Here is a 23,271-nt window from a genome sequence, read left to right as displayed (position 1 = left end):
GAGCTGCCTTTGAAACATAGGACCAGTCTCCTTATTCCATAATCCATCCATGTGATGCCTTTCTTCTTCACTCTCTCTGAATGGAACTTTGCTATAGGGGTCTGTTGAGTCCCTGAACCTTCTCCAGGGAGGTCCATGATTCAGAGCACCCAGTGAGTGGATACATTAGTCTCACTTTTCTATAGATTGGGTTCCTGAGAGGCCCACTGTCCCTCCTGGGGTATTTATTCCTGTGAGCGCCCATCATTACCCATACTGCTGATAGTTTAAAATGTAAGTCTTGATCTTGGGGCTCCTTAGTGTAGGGTATGAGGCACTTTTCCAGCCAACCACAGTTATTTTTGAGGCTTCATTTCTTGTCCCTGGAAGATTTCCTTCCCTACTATGTATTCAATCTACACCTGCACAAAGTTAATCGTCTTTTCCAAAAAAAATGGGTCACACATTTTCTCTCACTTCCTTCATTTGTTCTACCAGGAATACTTTTCCCTACTTTGTCCCTTCTGACACTACTACTCTTTCCCCTTCCTAAACCAGAATAATTAAATGGTTTCACACCTGAGAGTGCAATGTTTAGATATATTGTAGGATTTATTACATTCTACATTTTTTCCACATTATATGTCTTTCATTCCTACTACATACACAAACAAATAATTATGTTGCTGAGATCTTCTCTAGCACAGGAGGTCTGGCATACTTGGCTCCACAGGCTTGGTCTCCAGCACAGTTGCCTGTTTCATGCCAGGAACTCAAAAAATATTGGTGTGACATTGAGAGAACTGTGCTTATGAGTTATGTTCTAGAACCACATCTATCAGGAAATAATGAGTTATCTGTTCCATAACTCTGAAATTTAAACCAAAATCTTAGCTCTGAAATTTAAACCAAAATCTTAGCATTGAATCATGTGGTGGTATTCATTGAATCATGTGGTAGTATTGGTGGGGAGGTTATTTAAAGGTTACAGGGAAGTAGAGAAGGCAGAAAAGGTGAAAGAAAATGAATTGGTAGGAAAAAATTCAGAGAGATAAATTGGTATCTCAGAAAAAAAGGAACAGTTTTCTGTAAGATAGATTTGATAAACTATTATGGTAGAAGAGCAATTAGCACATCCATTTTAATCCAGAGTCCAAAGAATGTCAAAAAGAAAAAGAGAAATAAAGTCAAAGACAGTTTTCAAACTGAATCACATCTAAGCCTCTGTCCCATCTGGTCAAGACATACTCAATGTCTCCTGACTAAATGAAACCTCTGAAATTTTATCTTTTTAGCAACAAGTCCTATGGGTGAACAGTAGTACATTCAATATGGTAATTTGAATGATGAGCATATATTTTAGTTAGTCCAGTTAGTGTAGTCATCTTTTGGAAGCATACTGACTTTTCAGAGATTGGCCATATTGCCTAGAACCTGAATTAGGGTTCAAATTTTACAATTTACATTCAGAAACAGTATTAAATGATAACATAGTCCATGCATGGTGGAGATTTAGCCTGTTTTGACAGTGATGTTTGGTAAGGTTAGATCAGGTTTCACGATTTAACTTTATTGTTTTCAATTTTATGTGGTCTCCATTTAGTACACAGTCACTGATACAATTATGGGAAAGGATGTGTTAATATTTGGAGTTTCTTGGTACAGGTTCTATTTGTGGACACTCAGTGTTGAGATCATCCTCAATTTTCTTCTCCTACCCAAGCTCTGTTATTTTCAAAAACTGTATCACTTTCTTGCAAGATGCTAAAGTCAACATTTGGCTACCAACTGATAAATTTGGTATTCAGAGGGTATTTTGTACTTCAGTGTTAGAGCAATTTTAGCTACAAAATCACTAATTAGCATAGGAGAAACTGTCTTTCCTAAAGCCGTACAACTTAATATGCTTGAGAAACTGAGCCACTGGTAAAGAAAGATGGAAAACTTTTAAAATTGATTTTATGAATCTATGTGACTGGTTAACGGGTTAAATCCTACATGCACCAGGTTTTGAACTCAGATTTTTGTCTTTTCACTCAAGAAAAATTTCCCTCCAATATAGGCTATCTTTATAGAACTTTAAATAATTTTCGAATATATTTGTGTGTAATATTTTTCATTATCTTTTCATTTAATCTACATTATCAAGTACCTTAGAACCGTAATTCTCAAATTGTTTGTGGTGAAGGACCAGAATATTTTTTGCCTGATCCATCACATACCAATACATTTGTAAATACAATAAAAATGCACTACTAATAAAATGAAATTTAAAAAAAAGTAGACATGCAAAATATAAACTCCAATTCTTGTATTATTAAATTCAAAAGATGTAAAATTACAAAATTACTCTGTCAAACTGCTACAAGACTCCAAATGCTTGCTCTAATTTCTGCATTTATATTGTCATGGAGGAATAACAAGCAGATCTCAGCAATCACCAGCACACATACCACATGCTGTGCCTCAGAATGTCAAAGCAGCATTAACCATATAATGTAAGTTGGGGGCATTTTGGTTTTTGGAATTTGCCGATCTTTACATGTGGTTTCCAGGTTGATGAGTAGAGTTATAATTTCTAACTACTTGCAAGCAGTTATTACTTTAGTAATGATTGTTGGACCCAGCTTCTGATGGAGATAATTAATTCTGTGTAATCAAGTTCTCTTCCATTAAGTCTATTTGCTAGTTATGGTCCCTCAAAGAGGGCAGAGTATCAACATGTAAGGTCACAATTTTATTTGCTCATCTCTGTCCAAGGCAATGTCTATGCTAGCAATTCAATATACCACACTATTGAAATTGCTTCGGTTGTGATATTTGAAACAATTATGATATATCCCAAGATTTTAAATGTGAACAGCATTAGCACCTATGTCAACAAATGTTGAATAATATTTCAAATCTTGGATATATTTGGAACAGTTTTCATACGACTTCATTTATATTAAGCTTGTTTGAAAACTAGTAATGAATATTTTGTTAGTAGCATATATGCAACAAAGAATCAGATGTATAATCTCAAAATAAATCTGAAAACACCATTATGAGATTTTCAAACAACCTATTTTAATATAAATGAATTTCCTAAATATTTTAGGTATTGCACTGAATGCATTGTGGACAACATAAATTTTAAAATCTCCCATTACCTTCAAGTAGTCAAATCTTTCACTGATCTCTTATAATTATTTTTGCCCAAGAATGTCTCTTTGAGCACTGTTGGGTATTTTCAAAGTAAATATTGAAGAACATTTGTGGGAGGGACAGTTAACAAATCATGATTAACAATGTTAACAATGCAAGTTGGTTTATTAAGGTAAACAATTGTCTCAAACTTTCTTTTTTTTATTTTTTATTTTTTTTTAGGGCCTCACCTATAGCATCTGGGAGTTCCCAGGCTAGGGACTGAATGGGAGCTGCATCTGCCAGCCTACACCACAGCCACAGCAACACCAGATCCAAGCCATGTCTGCGATCTACATTGTACATTGCAGCTTGTGGCAATGTCGGATCCTGAACCCACTCAGCGAGAGCGAGGCCAGGGATCGAACCCTCATCCTCATGGATACTAGTTGGGTTCTTTTCCTCTGAGCAACAATGGGAACTCTGGGAACTCCCATTAAACTTTTTTTTTTTTTGATTAACATATTAGGTTAAATTCTATTAAAAACATTACTTAACATTCAAAATGATGTGTAGTTTTTCTTTGTAAGTGGTGGCTGAAGCAACACTAAAATTGACTTCTGACAAGGTTGAAGGTTTTTATCACAGCTGCAGGCAGCTGGGTATGGCTTTCTCCAAACAGTCATAATTATAAAATCTGTGTCATGGAATGCATTTAAATTAAGCGAGATAGATGTTTCACATATTTGAACACAGAGGCTTGTGATGGCAGACAGCATTTTTAGGATATGCATTTTACTTGGTTAAATAGTACAAAATATTAACTTCAAAGATCAATTTTCAATCCTTACGTCCTGTTTTCTCAGTTATTGTTACAGAGGTTGTTCAATGCATATAACAGAATTTTAGTCTTCTTTTTATATTTCTCTCCTTTTTTGCTTACGTGCTCAAAACAGACAATGGTCGCAATGTTAAAGGTAATGTATGAACTTGGCTTTCATCATCTGATGCTCAGATTGACCCTTGACTCGGCATGTTAACTTGCCTGCTGTATGCCCTGTTCAATGCAACATCATGCTGCCCTTAGCGAGTCCAGGTGCCTGGTGGAGACATCATGGCTTGATTTTGGTGGAGACATTGTTCCTTTCTCAACGTTGTCACCAAAATGACTATGAACTCCTTTTTCCTCCAAGTATAAGCCTAGGTGGATAATGAAGACTTCCTAACTATTTAAATAATTTGGAAAGAAGCAAACATTAAGCTAAATATATTCCAGTGTGAGAGAGGCACATAAGTCTATTACAACCAAAAAAAAAAAAGAATCTTTTTGAGTACAAGTTTAGATAAAATAAGCAAAGTGCTATATGACAGCATCACTTCACTTGTTCCTCTTTTGTTTCCTTAAAACTAGTTTCACGTTCCTGGATGGCAGGGGGTATGGTTTTAAGCTTACTGTGGTAGTAAACTGTATATGCATGATAGTCATTTTCTATTTTTCTCTATTACATTTCAGTCATTTTTAATTGTGTTCTATACAAGTCTGAAATCACTAGCATGACCTACAGTTACTGTAGGGTAATATTTAACTGGGCAATACCTCTGGATAAATCTGGATTTGACTAAAACTTTGAAATTGGCTTCAGTTTTTCTACTATATTGTAGTAGATACAAACAATCACAAAATATAATCATGTGAATCTCAAATAATTGGAAACTGTGGGGGCTTAGTCCTTTAACATAGGCCATGCATGCTGCTGTGGTCGTGCATATGATGACAGTGACTCATTTATGCATGTGTGTTGCATGGACACGTCTCCACCAGTAACCATCATTACTTAGAATTCACTGTTTTGGCCTCTTCCGTATGTCACTGCTTCTCTGATCACTGTGAAGTTTTGTATATTGATTTCTCAAGTGCTTCCCTAACTAATTCAGAGCTGGTGGTGGTTAAGCATTAAGAGCACTAGAGATTAAGGAGGTTTTCTGGTTGGCATCCCAAGGTAATTTGAAAATAAGAGAATTTGTGGCAGCTTCTCCCCATCCCAACTTTATTTTGCAAGCACTTCAAAAAGGGTCTATGCAGGAGACCTCCAACAGCAGGATGGCATTTCATGCACATGATTATTCTGTCCTGTCCGCTGAGATTTCTAAAAGGGAGCAAATTAATGTCAGCTGTAGGTAGTGATTTGAATTGATATAAGTCAAAACATCACCTCAAGAAACAGAATGCAGACACCCTCGCCAACTGGCCTGTGTGAAATAAGACTGGCTTTAGCATTTAGTAATTAGCAATAAATTGAATCATTAGACATTAATTTTCCAGCATTCTTTAAATATAGTAAAAAATAAATCTAATTTTTCCTCCATAAATAGAAAATTGATCTTTCTGATCATCCGGACTGGTAGTTCACATAGTTTCCGTTCAAACTACATTAATTTAATTTTTTATTAAACACTAATCCATTTGATCTCCAACCTTTTATCCTCAGTCCTCCATTTTTTAATAGCAGTAGTCTTTGAATAAAAATGAACCATAAAAGTCAGAATTTGGGATTAGGAAACTCTAAACCATTGTAGAAAGTTTTCATATATTAATATTTATAAAGTTAAGCTCCTAAATTAGATATAACATGTGCAATTTAATAAAAATTTAATGTAAATGTGCCCTGCAAAGTCTTTATTATTTGTTCAGACTCTGATTTTGAAAACTATTTAAAAAATATTTAAGTATCTGGCTCATTGAGATTTTCACAGAGAAAGTAATATGCTTATTAGATATAAAATAATACATTAAGTGTGGTTTTTAAATTTTTTTGAACTTGTTTCTAAACCACATTTGAACGAACATTTTTTAAATTAAAAAACAAATTTCTACCCTTCTTTGTACGCAAATACATAATTACAGGTTTTTTTTCAATATCTAACTCAACCAAAAAAGAATTCTTTAACAAAATAAAATAAATGACTTAGAAATATATTTGGAAGATCTTTCAAGGTCATCTAGTTTATTCCCCTTAGACAAGAGCATTGGCTAAATCTCTTGCACAGGTAGTAGAAGCATCTTTATCTCTAGAGGATCCTATCCTTTAACTTTCTTAGAAAATCTGTATTACTATTTGTTTTTCAAAGAGCTAACAAATCTTTCTGGCTAAAATGTAATTTTTTTCCCTTCATCTGTCCTGAGTGGACAGTGATACTAGCTGGTTATTTCTGTTCTTGATGTGACATCACAGTATAAAAAAGCAAATTTGTACTAAGCCTTTTCTGCTAAAATAGAATAATTTTCATTTCACCTCCTTTCTTAAGATCACCTTTGTTTCTCTTTAATAAATTCTCTTAACTTCAGAGATCTAAAAGTGTAACACATTGTCAGAGTGAAAAAGTTAATTCAAATAAATTGCGTATGCCATTTTTAATGTGTGTGTATGCACATCATATTTTTAAACAATTTCTCTAAAATGTGAGAGGTGAACTTAATCCTAGTGGTTTTCTGTTTATTCTGCTTTCCAAGTCATCATAAAAATTAACCCCACTTACCCTGCTTAGTAAACAAGTCATTAATATAATTTTACCCCTCTTTGCTTCCCATTTCTTCATTATCCCAGGTATCCCTCTGACAGTGGTATGTTCAATTTCCAACTTGTCTATGAATCTGGCATATGAGTCAGAAACAAAATTATCCTCAAGATTTATTACAACTTTCACCTCCTCTCTAGTCACAAAACCTATCAGACATACAACGGAAATCAACTGATCTGATACAGCTTGTATCTCATATGCTACATTGGCCCTTACCAAGTATTTGTGATCTTCTAAGAATCTGCAAATTGACTTTCCATGGTGACGGTTTTCTTCTGTAAACTCTATGTCATGCACTGAAACAAATAATATGAATATAGATTAGAAGTAATTTGGTAGTTAATTCTAATATATTTTTCTAAAGTTAAACTGGTTACCTTATGCTTATTGACTGTGATCTTTCACAAAATCCAATTACTAAACACTGCATTTGCATTTTTTTAATGTTAAGACACATCCGCAGTTCAGGTTTTATTAAACTTTAGCCAAATAAACTCATGTGCTAAGAAATATTGTATAAAGACATGATGATTTGAAAACAGCCTTAATCTTTTTGATTTCCTTCTCTTCTGTCCCATTTGACTCTCAGGAGTATTATTCTTCGAAAAATGTATCCAATGTCCTTAACTATATTTCTAGCACCACTTAAAAGAGAAATATATTCTCCTTTAGTATCTTGTAACTCATGATAAATTCAAATAACCTCATCATAAAAATTTTAAATACCTTTAATCTAAAATTCTTCCCAGTTGTTGCTTTAGCCTCTGTCTTGATCTTTAAATGCAAGATATTTCTTTGTGGCTGGAACCTGGCCTATTTTATACCTAATCAAACACTTATATTAGAGCTTAATCCAGCCATTGGTTTAGTCTTCGTCACCTGTTTTCCATCTTCTACTAGTATAGTGGAAAATTTAATCTGGTCATCCATTTGCAAATGTTTCTCTAAAGAATATCAAGTCCTCCTAAATACTTTTGAGCTTTACATTCTTTTCTATCGAATCTATTATTTCCCTTTATTTCTGCCCATTTATTTTCTTTAAATTCATTTACTTTTTTTTCCAGGTTATTCTCTTTACTTTCATTAGAATTTTAAATGCCATCCATTTATGATCACTCTCAGGGAGGCTGCCTTTCACCTTTAAATCCTCAACAAAGGCCTCTCAGAATATAGATCTAGGAGGTAGGAAAGCTTGCATTCTAATTTCTGGTCCTTGATTCTTATTCCCTTTTGGCCTCATATTTGGTTTGCATGGGTTACAACTGGTAAAACGAGGGTATTACTAATACCTTTCCTAATTAAGTGTAGGAAATTATCTTCGTTAGAATTTAGATAGATTTCGGAGAAACCTAAGCTGACGCTGATTCTTTTGCAGACACTAACAGATTCCTGCATATAAACATCTGCTTCAAAATCAGTGGAAAAGAGCATAATGATCTTTGTTATACAGGATGAAATAGATTTTAAATGTCTTATCTAAACATGCATGGATTATTTTAAGTAATTTTAAGTTCTGATGAATTCTTTAAATGTAGTTTTAAAAGAAAACTTAGCACTAAAAAATTAGCGTAATAGTAAAGATTTTGCACTAGTAAATAAGAGAAGCTAAAATACAAATGGTAATGAAGTTGTAATATTCTAAGGCCAAATCTTAGTATGACGTGCATTGGCCAGTGGTTTCTCAGCCTTATCAGACTAATGTCCCCTTATTTCAACTTTCTGCAATACTCATTTTACTATTCTGAAATGACATTCAAGATGATTTAACCTATTTCTAAAAGATTAACATGGTTCCTTAACTATAATATAAAGAAATAAAAGAAATCAGTTGATAATAAAATATTCTCTGAATATATTAATGTTCAAATATAACTATACTAGAAGACAATGTGATAATCAGGCATAAGGAAAAAAATGGCTTTAGGAGCATTAAAAAAATAACTAGTCCATAAAACTACTGGCTAAATGATAGAGCAGGAATATGGGTGGATAGCAAAGTAAAAGCCACTATTGGAATAAATAATAACAGATAAGACTTATTTATATATAATTTTTAATGTAGGAAATAATCAAAATTAAGAATTTCCATCGTGGCTCAGTGGAAATGAATCTGACTAGTATCCATGAGGATGTAGGTTCAATCTCTGGCCTTACTCAGTGGGTTAAGGATCCAGCATTGCCATGAGCTCTGGTGTAGGCCACAGATGCACCTGGATCTGGTATTGCTGAGGTTATGGTTTAGGCTGGCTGCTACAGCTCCAACATGACCCCTAGCTTGGGAACTTCCATATGCTGTGGATGTGGCTCTAAAAAAAGAGAGAAAAAAAATTAAGTTAAGAATAATACCAAAATCAATTGGGAAAAAATGAGAAAGTGTGATATTCGTCTAAGTAAACTAGTCTTTGCTTTTAAGTGTAATGTCAAAATGATTCCCTATGTGATAACATGCAATAGTAATGCATTGCACAGAAGAAAAGAAATCCCACTAAAAATGTAACATATATTTATCCTCCAGTACTTAAAATAGACCTTGCAGATCAGACATCTTCATAAGGAATGGATTAGAAGAAGAAATGTCAGTTAAAACATGGAGAACAGAGATAATAGAGAACAAACTAGTGGTTACCAGTGGAGAGAAGAAAAGGGGGCAGGGGCAAGATAAGGATGAAGTTGACATGTATAAAACTATGTATAAAATAAGCAACAAGAATATATTATATGACAAAGAGAAATATAGCTTTTATTTTGCAGTAACTTTAAATGGAGTATAGGCTATAAAAATATTGACTTACTGTGTTGTTATACCTGAAACTAATTCTAAATCAACTATACTTCAATTAAAAAAAAAGAAAAGACATTATGGAGACATTGTGGGAGACCTCTAGGAAGTTATTAAAGTGAGACCAGAAACCTACTGGCAGTCCTAAGACAAATGATTTTGAGTGTTTATTTTTTATCTAAAAACTAATATGTATTTATTTTCATTGTATCATTTGTCCTTTTACATATATAGGAGAACAGTAATATGAAATATTTTTAAAAAGATTTTATTAATGATCTTTAGTGTGATTCATATAATTATCTGCAATTTAATAATATTTAGTTCCAACACTCTTTCTACAAAAAAAAAAAAAAGGCAAATATCTTTGCTTACACATTTGTGCATGACAGCTATAAACACAGACTGTAACTTGAAATCTGAAATCTTGTTTTGGCTATTCAAACAGCGCATGTGGTGTAGCTATGAGTGATTTGGTTTTCCAAAATGTTGAACAACTTTTGATTAAATTCTAAGCAAAACAATGTAAAAATCTTCATTCTACATTGAAGTTCTGAAAAGTCAGTGTATACTAATATGTTAAAAGTACATTGTATTCTTTATTTGTGAAACAGGTTCAAGACTCAGATATTGTAAATGGGCTTTTCACCTGCATAATTGCCCATTGGGAAATAAGGTCAACTTTTCAGGGCGAAGGAATAGACACTTCTCATTCCTGTGGCAAACAAATATGCCCCTACAGATGCCCCTTGGGTGAAGTGCTGTCACACTTGAAACCACTGGCTTATCAATGCAGCCAATCCAGTGGAGTTTATTTGAACTGGTCACAAGGACAGTCAAAGCATATATAATAGTGCCCATATTACTGTTCTGCCTTAATATCAACAGATGATCCATATTTTTACCTGATTTTTTTAAAGCAACTCTGCAGTCTGCTACCAAAACCCAACATATAGAAGGATAATAGAGAATGAGAACTGAAAAGGGGCTTATGAGTTGGAAATATAACTCTATACTTTAGCTCAGTGTTCTGTAATCTTCTGTTAGTATCCCTGCGGGCAGTAAAATTAACTCAGGAGTGAAAATATGACATTTGAATTGGGAAAAAGACAGTCCTGAAGTCCTAGACTATTTTACAAAATTTAAATATTAAGATAAAGATCTAGAAAGTAGCTATAGAATGATACAAAAAAAAAGGAAACACTAGGATGTTATAATAATAAATTAGTGGTGTATATAGGAGAGTTTTCCCAAAAATGGGGTTTCTCAGAGACCTATCTGAAGGCTAGATTAATTTGATAACTTTGGGCTCTTACTTCTCTTCTTGTATAAATAGAAAAGAGAATGAGACTCTATATTCAAATGACAACATACTGGACAATAAATGCCCAGAGAGCTTAAAGATATTTTTTATCTAGATGGACTTGGTCATCATCATCATGGATAAAACTGAGGGAATGAATAGAAATGTACCTCAAGAAACACAGGGTTTGCTATATAGATAAACAGTCTCTTAAAACCATTTCAATCTTTTATAATAACTAAATATAAACTTTTATAAACAAAAGTAGTGTGATTTTTCTCTGGGGGAATATGAAGTGAGTGATGGGCATGTTTCCCCCCTTGGACTGTATTTGACCTGAGTTGATCATTGTGGTCCAAACTACACAATCTTACAAATTTAATTTTCAAGAGTTTATACCTCACTTGGTACATAAAGCACATTTCGATATCCAAAATGTTTTAGTTTCATTCTGAACAAGGGAAAAAATAGCATAAGGCAGAATGTGCTGACCACCAAGTGCATTTATGCAGTTTGTGTGTTTTAAACCCTCTTGAAGCAGAAAGTTAATGGCTACATAGCACTTGTGGGCTCAGGATTTTTTTATAAAACTCTTTCTGATGCTAATTTTTAAGAGCTACATAATGGTATAAGTAACATTACTGATTGTGTAGGAAATTCTGTGGAGCACTCGACTCTCCATAAGCAATAGACAGTAGGTTCACCTCAAAAGAAGATGTAGCTGCTCAATGTATATATCCTCAACCCATTGGTCTTGGCCGAGACTATGGCCTAGAGTCTTGGCACCATGCCAAATTGTCTTTGTAAGAAATGAATGTAAGAAATGGTCAAGGTTGGTGAAAGGGTACAAACTTCCAAGAAAATAATTTCATAATAATTATTCCAAGGATAATTTCAAACTTTCAGAATAATTTCAAGATATCTAATGCAGAGCATGATTAAAAAAGCGGGGGGGGGATCCCCATTGTGGTGCAGTGGAAACAAATCAGACTAATACCCATGTGGATACAAGTTTGATCCCTGGCCTTGCTGGGTGGGTTGGGAATCCCACATGGCCACGAACTGTGATATAGGTTGCAAATGCAGCTCAGATCCATCACGGCTATGGCTGTGGCGTAGGACGGCAGCTGTAGCTCCGATTTGACCACTAGCTTGGTTCCCAGGCTACGTATGCCATGGGCGCACCCCTAAAAAACAAACAAACAAAAAAAGCAAAAACAAAAAAGCAACCAGGTACTCTCAATCCCAGACAGGTCTTGCCACCTAGCTATGGTCACTTCACTTGTAAGTTATGTTTACCAAAGCATTCTTCTGCTATGTGTTTTACCCTCAAGAAGTAGTCAGCCTTAAATCTAAATAAAAGGGAAAAAAAGAAAGATTTTTAAATCCCACATAGAATCATAGAGTTTTCAATATAGCCCACACAATGCACATAAAAATGACATTTGCCCTTCTCAACCTTACCTGAAATTCCTCCGTCTGGACTTAACTCTTCCAGAATCTCTATGAAGCATCCCATACAGGTCATAGAAGAACCCAACTGGCTTGTCACTTGTCATGGCACGGTGAGGAGAGTAATACAAACTGGAGCAGACTAGGTAGCCATTCAGAAATTTCATGGCCGACATGATTTTAACCATAGGCAAGTCCTTCCCTGAATAGTTTCTAAATTACAAAAAGAAATTCTTGAGAAACTTCGAAGGTAGAATTTAGCCAATAAATAGGGAGTGGAGTTCTTTCTTCCATTCCAGCCTTTAAGGAAAGAAGCCAGTTAACTGATAAAGCTGCTGTCTGCTCTCTGGGTACCCACCTAGGACCCCATCTTATCCTTGGATACTTATATGCCTGCTCCATGTGGTGGACATGACCCTAAACCCTGTGTTCAGGTGTTTGCCAGCTGCATTTAGTCACAACTAAATCAGGGTCACAATGGTTGTGGATTACTAACAGGTCATTCAAGACCATCTCTTTCTTACTCTATTTTCCTGATACTGTCTTTACAAATACTTTCCAATTTTTTTAGGGCCTTTTAATCATATCAAGTCAAGCCTCCTGGGATCCACGTCGGATTCAAACCTCAACAAATACAGCACCATTAACAAGATTCCACAGCTCACTCTGAATTTTTCAGATGTCAAAACTGAAAAAAAGAACACATCCCCTCCTTCTTCAGATAAAACCATTATTGCACCCAAAGTTAAAGATCGAACACACAATGTGACAGAGAAAGTTACCCAGGTAGGACACAATTTTACTGTCAATTTTAACTGTTTTTAAGGTAATTTTCTGCCCCATAAAACTCATTCTTTCTCCTATTAAGAGAGGTAAGCCATTTCTGTGCACTCTAATTTATCTTCAGATGTTGGGTGGCCCTCTAATGTAATAGATAAATAAAACTACAGACTATGATTTTATCTATTACAAAATTAAGCAAAAATGGGCAAGCTTGATTTTTGTGTTCCCTTTGTTGCAGAGGTGGTTAACCTGCTATTCATCATGTTTGGGCGTTTATTATTTTGTTGCCAACTCTTGCATTATTAAAGCATGTTTTTTTATATAATGGATATGTCTATTGAAGGTTGAAGTTACTAGTTGGAATTTGCTCTTAATTTGTGGCCTCCTTTCTTGCACTTACATTACTAAGTAGAGTCAGATATAAGTCCGTGAGCTTGGGGAAAAGAGCTGTGTTAGTTGATGAAAAGTGAGAGTAAAACAGTATGTTCCACTGGAACAATATTTTATTGTTTTTAAACAAATATTGTACATTGAACTAGGGTGAAAAGTTGCTATCTAGCAAGAGTCCTGCTTTAAGAATAGAGAAAAATGATTTGTACTTATTTTATTAGAATACCCACCTAAGCAGTACCTAGCTTTTGCTTACTGTGCACTTATATTGTCGAAAATTCATGACTCTAAAATTTGTGTCAAGTAAACAGTTTTTTGTTTTGGGTTTGCTTTTTTTTTTTTTTTTTACAATTTAACCTTGTGTATTTGCTTACCAAATCTTTTTATAAACTGTCACAATATGAAGGTAAATTTGACCCCAATCTCTATCCTAGGCATTGAATATTTTATATTAAAAAATTTTGTAACTGTAATCACTACAAACAACACTACAGTAGTGTGTAAATAGTGTCTTACATGTGAGCTGAAATAGCTATGTAATGACTGCGAGTTGGGTATAAATAGGCCTGAGTAGTCTCTATTTATTTAAGATGAGAAATTATACATGCCAACCCTGAATATATATATTTTGACATTATATGGTAATGAGGATTTCAAGGATTTTTACCTTTGTATTTTGTTTTTCTTGGTAAACCAAACAGTAGTAAATGAATAGCCTACCGTTATTTGTATTGTATTGGCACTGTCTTAATAACTTTGAATTTTACTTGCAATTGTTTTTAACCTTAAAAGTCATATTATTTGTAGACCATAATCATCCTATGGATATATAAAAAGTAGGAGATCATAGATGTTGCCCATAAGACCGTTTGTGGATGTTGGGGTCAGGGCCCTGCCAGTAGCATTTGTGAGTAAAGCAGTGGTGGCACTGCAGCAGGTGTGGTGGGGGCTACAGTGACCTGACCTCCTGACTTGTAGAGCACAGTGCTCCCCCTGCCCCCAGGGCAGATGGCTGCCACTCAGCTCCAGCCAACTGTGGTCATGCAGGAGGGCTTGACCAATGTTTTTAAATCTTCCAATTTTAAAAAGAATCTGGAAATCCAGAATTTAAGCTAAACTCTTAATTTCTGAAAATTGAAAAACAATTCAAAATGCTTTTTCAGGCCAAAGAAAACACACCTTAAGGCCTGTGGGCAGCCCAGTTTGATCTCTGCAAGTTTTCATGAGCTTGGTTCACTACAGGGCCCTCCCCATCCAGCCATATTTGGCAGGTCTACTGTGCCAGGAAAGGGTGATGCATGCATGGAGAGAGGTGGCACCTGCACTAGAGACTTGCTGAGCCTGGGGAGAGAGGAAACATTTATACAAATACCCCGAATGAAGTCATAGTGACAAAAAATACAGGAACACAAGTTAGGGGGAAAGTAATTATACTTTAAGGGGGGGATTTTCTGAGAAGAAAAATAGATGAGATAGGACATTTAAGATGGATCTAGAAGGTTGCTTATCAAACTGGTAGTAGTTGAACAGCGTAACTCAGAGTCATATGCATATGTGCATTAACTCTGGCTAAGTCATTTATCGTGTGACAAGTATCATTTATTGTGTGACACTGAGGAAAGTTTTAGTGATGTCAAAACTGATTTCTTAGTGTTGATAAGAGAATAAAATATAATGGTGTATGGAAAAGTGTTTATCATAGTGCTATGTACATGACAAGTGATGTCAGCCACTATTCTGTTTATTAATATTCTTGTATGACTTACCCCTGCCCTCCTTACCATTGCTGTAGGATCCTTCTATCTAACTTTGTCAGGAAATAGCAGTAGTATTAGGTTCTGGGAATTCATGTGAAAAGGCGAATTCTCTGCCTTCAAGAAGTGAGGGAGATAGATGGACAAATATAGTACATAAGAATTTTGATACAGTGTGAATTATTACACTACAGGTAAACTCAGAGGGCAGAGGATGCTAGGAAAGGGAGCCTTGCCTATATTGGGAGTTTAGGGTAGTGATTGAGAAATACAAACTCTTAGATGAGTTTTGAAACTTGAGAATTTTATGAAATTGTGAATTAGAATCTGGAATGGGGCTCACTAAGGGAACTATGAGTACCAATGAATGAATGAAGCATGACGCATATGTATTACTAGAGTGTTGCATAATACATAGCTACAAGAATCTTAAAAGACTCAGAAATAGATTACCAAAGGTATTGGATAAAGTTAAGCATGAGTAAATCTGTGGGTAAAAAAATCTGCAAAGGAAATGCTTGCCTTCCAGATTCTTCCCTTGGCAAGATTCTGATTCTTACAGTTGTTTTAAGTCCAGAGATTCCTTTTATCTATCGGTCTTAGAGGCCACACTTCTGAATTCATCAATTCTTTGTGTCATATTCCATCTGACCTTCCTTGTTCATTGAAGGAAATAGAGAATAACTCTCACAAGTGGTGAATTTTTTTTTCTTAACTACAGTCCACCTGGTACAGGCTGATGTATAGTAGGGCCCACTTTGGGGAAGCAGAGCTTCGCCTGGCTAATTCCTACCAAATTCCAGTGGAGTAGTAGAGAGAAAATAATTAATTGGAAGAAAAGTTGAGTGGGTAAAGAACAAAGATCTGCTTTTCATCATGTAACTATGGTTCTCAGTTAAGAATCAAATTCTTGGCTATATCTGCTCCCTTTTAAATAAAAGTAAACCAAATTGTTGTACTCTTGTATGATATCACTATTTCTGAAACTAGTTCTAGTTCAAATGTTATACTAAGTTTTAGCATAAAATGTGTCATTTTGTTGTCATATTCAGCTTTTACAAATTTTGTACAAAGTCACTCTTCCTACAATGCATAAGAATGTCAAAAGGTTTAAGAAGATAGCAGTGTGGATTCAAAATATTTGTTGGCCAGTCACATGAGACTCTATCAATCAATGATGTAATAGAATGCAGGTAACAGAAGCCCAACTGAAACCACTTTAAGCAAAAAGTGAAAAGATACAGGGTCAGTGTATAAGGTTACATAGCTGAAAAGTGTAGGGTAGGGGCAGATCTGCTTTGGGCTGTGGACAAAGTCATTGTTTGAACAGCTGATGACATTCTCTTCTTTCAGTCTTGCTTTCTTCTGTATTGACTTGACTCCAATCTGATAGAAGCAAGGTCCTTAGACTCTCCTGTCTTAATGCTCTTAATGTTCAGATTTGGTGATCTTGGGGAAGGGCTTTCTCTCTACAAGTGTCAATATCATTTCCCAAGAAAGTGGAGTCTGATTGGCCAATTTGAGTCCTGTGCTCATCCTTGTAGTGGAAGAAGTGTAGCCCCTTGACTGAGGACCATATCAGAAGAATGAGGTAGGGGAGGAGAGGCTCCAAGGAGGGAGAGCAAAATAACAGTGGCCAATTTCCAAAACAAAGACAGAAATTCAGACTTCTAGCATCACACACACACACACACACACACACACACACGCACGCACACACACACTTAATAAATGCACATTGTGTGCTATGTAGGCACTAGAGACATAGAAGTATAAAACCTAGTACCAACATTCAGGGGATTATTAATTACTTGAAGAAACATGATACAACAAGATATACTAATAGCATTTGCAAGTGCTAATATAATACATGCTACCAGATCATATTATGAAACTAAAGGTAGTTTGAGTTTCCTTTATATACAGTACTGGCCAAATTATGAGCAATTAGTTCTGCAACTTATTACTTTATTACTTAAAAAAAATATCTGCTGAACTTAATAAAAACTCATATTGTGATCTTATAAAAAAAAATGGGAGTTCCCGTTGTGGCTCAGCAGAAATGAATCTGACTGGTATCCATGAGGATGCAGGTTCCATCCCTGGCCTCATTCAGTGGGTTGGAGATCCAGCATTGCCATAAGCTCTGGTATAGGTCACAGACACAGCTCGCTCGGATCCCTTATTTCTGTGGCTGTGGTGTAGGCTGGCAGCTGCAGCTCCAATTCAACCCCTATCCTGGGAACTGCCATATGCCTGCTGTGGGCGTGGCCTTAAAAAGCCAAAAAAAAAAAAGAGAGAGAGAGAGAGAAAGACATATGATGAGGAAGAATGACTACTAGTCCACAACTACAGTTTACCATAGCTTTGCTAAGGAAAATGTTCAAAATTAGTTTGGGGAGTAATCACAAAGAGACTGAGGTTACAAGAAAGAAATTTCTGAATGTTTAAGGGGCCATATAATTTTGAAATCTACATAGAATTTTAGACCTAAAATAGATTCCCATTATTTGGGATTTATTTAAGTATCTTATTGGCAGGAAAATAGAATTGTGATAGATTTAATAACAGCTGACATTGATTGAGCATTTATTATTTGCCAGGCTCAATGATAAGCAGTTTAACAGATTTTCAATTTTAATCCGCATAACAGCCCTGTAAGTCAATACTATTATTACAATCTCTGTTTCATAGAGGAAGAAACAAGCTTAGAAGGAAGCAACGTGCCTAGGTCACACAGTAAATGGTGAAAGTAGTCTTCAGACTGAGGTCATCTGATTCTAAAAGTAGTTTTTAATCTCTAAAACACATCCTCTTTAATTCTATTTTGTTTTCCTGTATGTCCCCTAAATCTACTCAGAAATTAGCATGACATTGGGAAATACTTGTAACATTTGGCTGTATGGAAAACATCATAATCCAAAAGTTTAGTGTAACTTATTAGAAAAGTATATCTGCAGAAATAAGGAAGAGAAAGTGGTGTACTTTCTCTAAAACTCCTCAAAGTCTTCAAAAAGCCAAATAAAACCATCCTTAATGGAATGCGTTATCTTGTTTAAGTTCATATCCCAGTTCTCTTAAGTTAATTTTTTATTAGGATGGAGGTTTTGCTTTTTGTTGGTGACATGCCACTTGGTTGCTGGAAAAGCAAAATTTCTCTGATAATTACTGACATAAAGAGCTCAAAGTATACAGATTAATTTTTCCACTGAACTTTGTCCATTGTAAATATGCTTATTATCTCTTCATTTGATTAAATGACTCTCAATTTATACTTACTTTTTACAGATATCCAAAATGATATTTGTAATTCAGTACTTCTTTAGAAATGGAGATAGATTTATAATGGAGAGATAGCATTAACTTCATATTATTAGCTAATGTTTAAAATTATAAATGTGTGCAATTTGTATATAACAATTATACCTCAGTAAGTCTAAAAAATTATATATCATTTCAGGCTTAATAGTACAACATTTCTTAATCCTTTCTAGTTTCCCTCAAATTGGATAAACCTAGTCCTAAACTTTCTTCCATGACAGTATGAAAAAATATCTTCCAAACACAACTACAAATTAAAAATACTTTTCAGTAATGTCATTTTAATGCTGACTCCAATTCAGTTTCTGACACTAGCTGGCTATTCTACATTTCAACTCAATTCTGACACAGTATCTGCACAGAGACGACATCAGATGCCACAGATTAAGGGCTCAATTCTTCAAAACTGCCCTCTACTTCAGATGTCAATTACAAGTTCGGTTGTCACCCGTGTTTCTAACCAACTAGCTATAAATTGTAGGTTCTCACGACCCCCTTCTTCAGTTAGATTAACTTGCTAGAGACTCAGAGAACTCAGGAAACTCATTTACTCACTAGACAACCAATTTATTACAAAGGATATTAAAGGATACAAATCAATAGCCAGAAGAAGAGACACATAAGGCGAGTTTCTGATGAAGGAGCTTATAGCCTTGTGGTTTTGGGGCTCAGAATGGTGGTACCAGGAGGAGTTCTGTTGTGCCAATCTGGAAGCTCTCTGAACCCCCTCCTTTTAAGGTTTTTATTGAGCCTTCATACATAAGCATGATTGATTAATTCTTTAGCTATTGTCTGTGGATTCAACCTCCAGCCCTTCTTCTCTCCCTGGAAGTCAGGAGTGGGACACAAAGTTCCAACCCTCTAATCATGTGATTGGTTACTCTGTTTATATCTAAACCCCATCTTTAGATGACTTAGAAGCTTTCCAAAAGTCACCACATTGACATTAAAAAAAGAACCTTTTCTCTCTCTGCCCTTAGGAAATTCCAAAGATTTAAGAACTGTGTGCCAGGAGTGGAGACTAAGACCAAATATTTATTTCTTATTACACATCGCAATATCACAGTCATGAATTAAAAACAACACTTAATTGTAAAGTCTATTTTTAAACAGATACTTTTATAAAGCCTCATAAATTCTTCACTGTTGCAATTACAAAAAACAAAATTCACCATTCTACAGTATGATTTAAATATTTTCCTAAACTTCATTTTTTTTGTCTAAATTAATATAGGTATCATGCAAAACCTCAGTAAAACTAAACAGACCAACTTGAACTGCCAGAAGTAGTAACAATCACAAAATTCCAAATCAAATTTGAAATGCAATGCAGGAGTCCAAAAATTGCATCTGAACACTTCCAATTTAATATGACATTAGTTTTGCATCTATTATCTTATTTATAGGATACCATCAAACTTGGTTCAGCAAAATAGAAGTCACCATCCAATGTTTTTTCCATATTCTGGATTTGGTCTATATCTATATATGCAAACTGAAATGAAAAAACAGTATATGTAGATATTGCAAGTAGGAGTAAAACACATTTATCTGGATAATTATGGATTCAATATTTGTGAGTGCTGACTAGATATAGTCAAAGTGTTATGTGCAACAGTAATAGGAAAATGTATGTCAATGTCCTTGCCTTTAGGAGACTTTGATTGAACACAAAGTTTTGATCTTTGCAGTCCTGGATTATGTTTTCTAGCTCTCCCCAGGCAAGTAAATATATTATATAATCTAGTCAATGATGAGAAAAAGATAAAAAGTGTAACTATAGACACTTAAGTAGCCATTGACTACCGCAAGCATGTTGTTTGCCGTATACATTATTACATATAAACTAAGGGTGTTCATTATTTGAAAAAAGTGTAATTTTAAAAAGTAACATCAAGTTTTGGAGTTCCTGCCATGCTCAGTGGTTAATGAACCCGACTAGTATCCATGAGGATGTGGGCTCCATCCCTGGCCTTGCTCAGTAGGTTAAGGATCCAGCACTGTAGGGAGCTGTGATGTAGGTCGCAGACATGGCTTGGATCCCATCCCACATTGCTGTGGCTGTGGTGTAAGCCTGCAGCTACATCTCTGATTCAAATCCTAGCCTGGGAACCCCTATTTGCCTTTTAGACATTTAGGGTACAGCCCTAAAAAGACAAAAGACAAATAAAAAAAAAAGGTAACAACAATTTTCTATTTTCACTAATTACTATATGTATATCAAAATTCACCACTTGCAGATGTATTCTAAATTAAAATAAAATTTCGTTTCAGTTTTAAACACCACAATTAGCTCAAAAGTCCCTCTGTATTGTAGATAATGAAAGAATAACATCCCTTGTAGCCATTGACTATGAATCATAGCTTGTAAAGCAACCATTTACGTATAATTGCTTTTAAAAAGCACCTCTTTGGTTTTGTATGCTCATCAGTCATTTTTAAATGAAAGGAGGAAAATACCTTCTTCCTTTAAAAGTTCTGTCAGCCAAAGAAACCAGGCTGAAAATAGATGTTTGAAATAAAGAAATAAAATACCAGTGGTCAGAAGAGACAGGTAAAAATAATTTAGCTTAGCATACATAGCAGTAGACTGGTTGCTATGGTAACCAAGACAAAGATTGCAGTTATCTGTTGCCAAGATGGTTTAGTTTTTATTCCACTAGTCAGTATAGCTTTGGGTTAAAGTCAAACTCTAGGACAGGAAAGAAGCACTGGAAGGAGAGTTCCTTTGCTCCTTTGCTCATTGTCTAAGTGTTCGAAGAAACATAGTTCAAGGTGAGTTGCCTAATAAGAGTGGGCAGAAGCAGTAAATGTTTTATGTTTCATAGGATGAGAATTAAGTAAAGGATTTTTATCCAGTATGGAAATTAAGAGCAGACATGGCATTTTCACATACCCAAGCAACCCAAGGTCTTATAATGTTGATTTCAGAAGTGAATTTGACCATGGATTCTAATTTGAAGGAAATACCAAATATGAAAGTAAAATAAAATAAACATCCCCATTGTTACCTTGGTGGTGAAATTGTAGATAATATATTTTTCCCTATAGCTCTACTTCTCAGTATTGTGCTAACCACATTCATAATGGAAAATATGTAGTTAGATAATAAGCCCTCTAAAACTCAATTGCTCCAAAAGAGTTCATTATAAAGCAGTTAATCTTCACTGAATTTTAAAATGTAAAGGAAACTTAAATGTCTTCTTCCTTTTTTTTTTTTTTTTAAGCTTCTTGACAGATGGAATCATCTGGAACTAACTCCCTTTCTCTCCCTCCCACCTTCCCCGCCCCCTTCCTCTCTCTCACTCTCTCTCTCTCTGTCCTCCTACAACTTGCAAATTCAGTAAGTTTCAATGGAGCCTGAGGATTGTGAATTTTTAACAATTCCCATTTCATTTAGAGCCTCTACTCCCACCTTATTAAGATCAGGCAATTTGGGAAACATGGTGGTTGTAGCTCAGTCTTTCCATTCTGCCTGTAAAGTTAGAGCTGAAAAGAGAACCCAGGAGAGACCTAGTTTTTATATTTCTTCATCATTATTATTATACATTGTCGCTCTTTCCATAGACTTCTTAATAAGCTAACTACTTCAGTTATCTATTCTTGTGATGTTTTCATTACAGTATATTTATGTTTTAAATAAAGGCATGTTAATGCTTATTTACACAATTCATAGTAGAGAGATAGACTTGCTTTTTCTGTAGAACTACTGAGTCCAGGGAAAGTTACTGCCATATTGAATTCCTGTGGAAATCCTCTAAGAAACAATGTTAAGAGAGTTTGTTTTAGCCAGAGAACTTCAAGTGTCTTCTTTAAAACACAGTTCTCACAATTGTTTCCTAGAAGAAAAGTTTTCTTAGTCAAATAATATCTGCTTCCCCAATAAATTAACATGGCAAATTAACACATTAAAAGTTCTGAAACAGCCTAAATTAAAGAAAAATGAAAAAACTACTTTACCTAACACTTCTCAAACATTTTTGATGACATAATCCATCAATTACCTTTTTCTTTATTTAACATCTACTGACATCCTGAGGAAATCATTTCTGAAGGATTCTTTAGGAAATACTAAGCCTAACAAAATGTTTTTCACAGATAACTGTGAGCATTATATGTTCAATTCAAACATCTATGTGTTAGAAATTTTGAAACTTTTACACAACTTTGTGAGTTATCTATATTCCAATAAAATTTTTAAGAAAAGAAATTTTAAAACTTTTAAAGAAAGAAGTTAAAATAGTCATGAGTTAATAGTGGTGGGAAGAAGGCAGTACATAACAGGAAGTACATTTTTCGTCTTTGTTTTAATGAAGTCCACTTTGGTTTTTCTTCCAACTGTGTAACCATGTACCAAGTATAGAACTCGGTTTAGAAGAGCTGGAAAAAAATACCACATATATTTCCTTCTCTCTTTTAAATACCGTGTTAATTCCTTTTCTGTTTTAAGTATGTCTGTATCAAATACATCTGTATTTTGAAGCTGTTCCTTTAGAATCAGGTAAAAATGGAAAAATGTGGGATGCAGGGTCACACTTAAAAAGTGTCTAAGTCTTTCTTCTGAGAGTGATGTAGCTAAAGCTGGCCACAGAGCTGAGAATGGAGAGCACTCTTTTTCTGACCCTTATCCAAGTGCCCTGAGATTGGTGGCACTAAGAATGTAACTTTAACAGTGAGGACAGAGACAAGGTGGCCTGTGGTGTGAGAACCAGGGCACGGGCCTATGCTTTTTTCCACACTTCCTTGGCTTCTCTGTTTCCCATTGGTGTCTCCATTCACCTTATCAGATGTGGTAGAAAATATAT

At 35.0% G+C, this 23,271-nt stretch overlaps 1 protein-coding gene across 8 annotated transcripts in view; it reads left to right on the top strand.

The window, feature by feature from the left end:
- The window catches only part of KCNH7 (potassium voltage-gated channel subfamily H member 7), a 501,689-nt gene that overhangs the window by 349,696 nt on the left and 128,722 nt on the right, over nt 1-23,271 (top strand). For 5 of the 8 annotated variants that reach the window (XM_021075767.1, XM_021075769.1, XM_021075766.1 and 2 more), the window contains exons 5-7: nt 4,062-4,082; nt 4,517-4,540; nt 12,790-13,004. In XM_021075767.1, the coding sequence (XP_020931426.1) occupies nt 4,062-4,082; nt 4,517-4,540; nt 12,790-13,004 (260 nt within the window). The remainder of the gene's footprint in view (nt 1-4,061; nt 4,083-4,516; nt 4,541-12,789; nt 13,005-23,271) is intronic. The other 3 variants (XM_021075768.1, XM_021075772.1, XM_021075770.1) reach the window with 2 other exon arrangements.

Source organism: Sus scrofa, chromosome 15 (assembly GCF_000003025.6).
Source record: "Sus scrofa isolate TJ Tabasco breed Duroc chromosome 15, Sscrofa11.1, whole genome shotgun sequence".
NCBI lineage: Eukaryota > Metazoa > Chordata > Mammalia > Artiodactyla > Suidae > Sus > Sus scrofa.
This window is presented reverse-complemented; position numbering and strand designations above follow the sequence as displayed.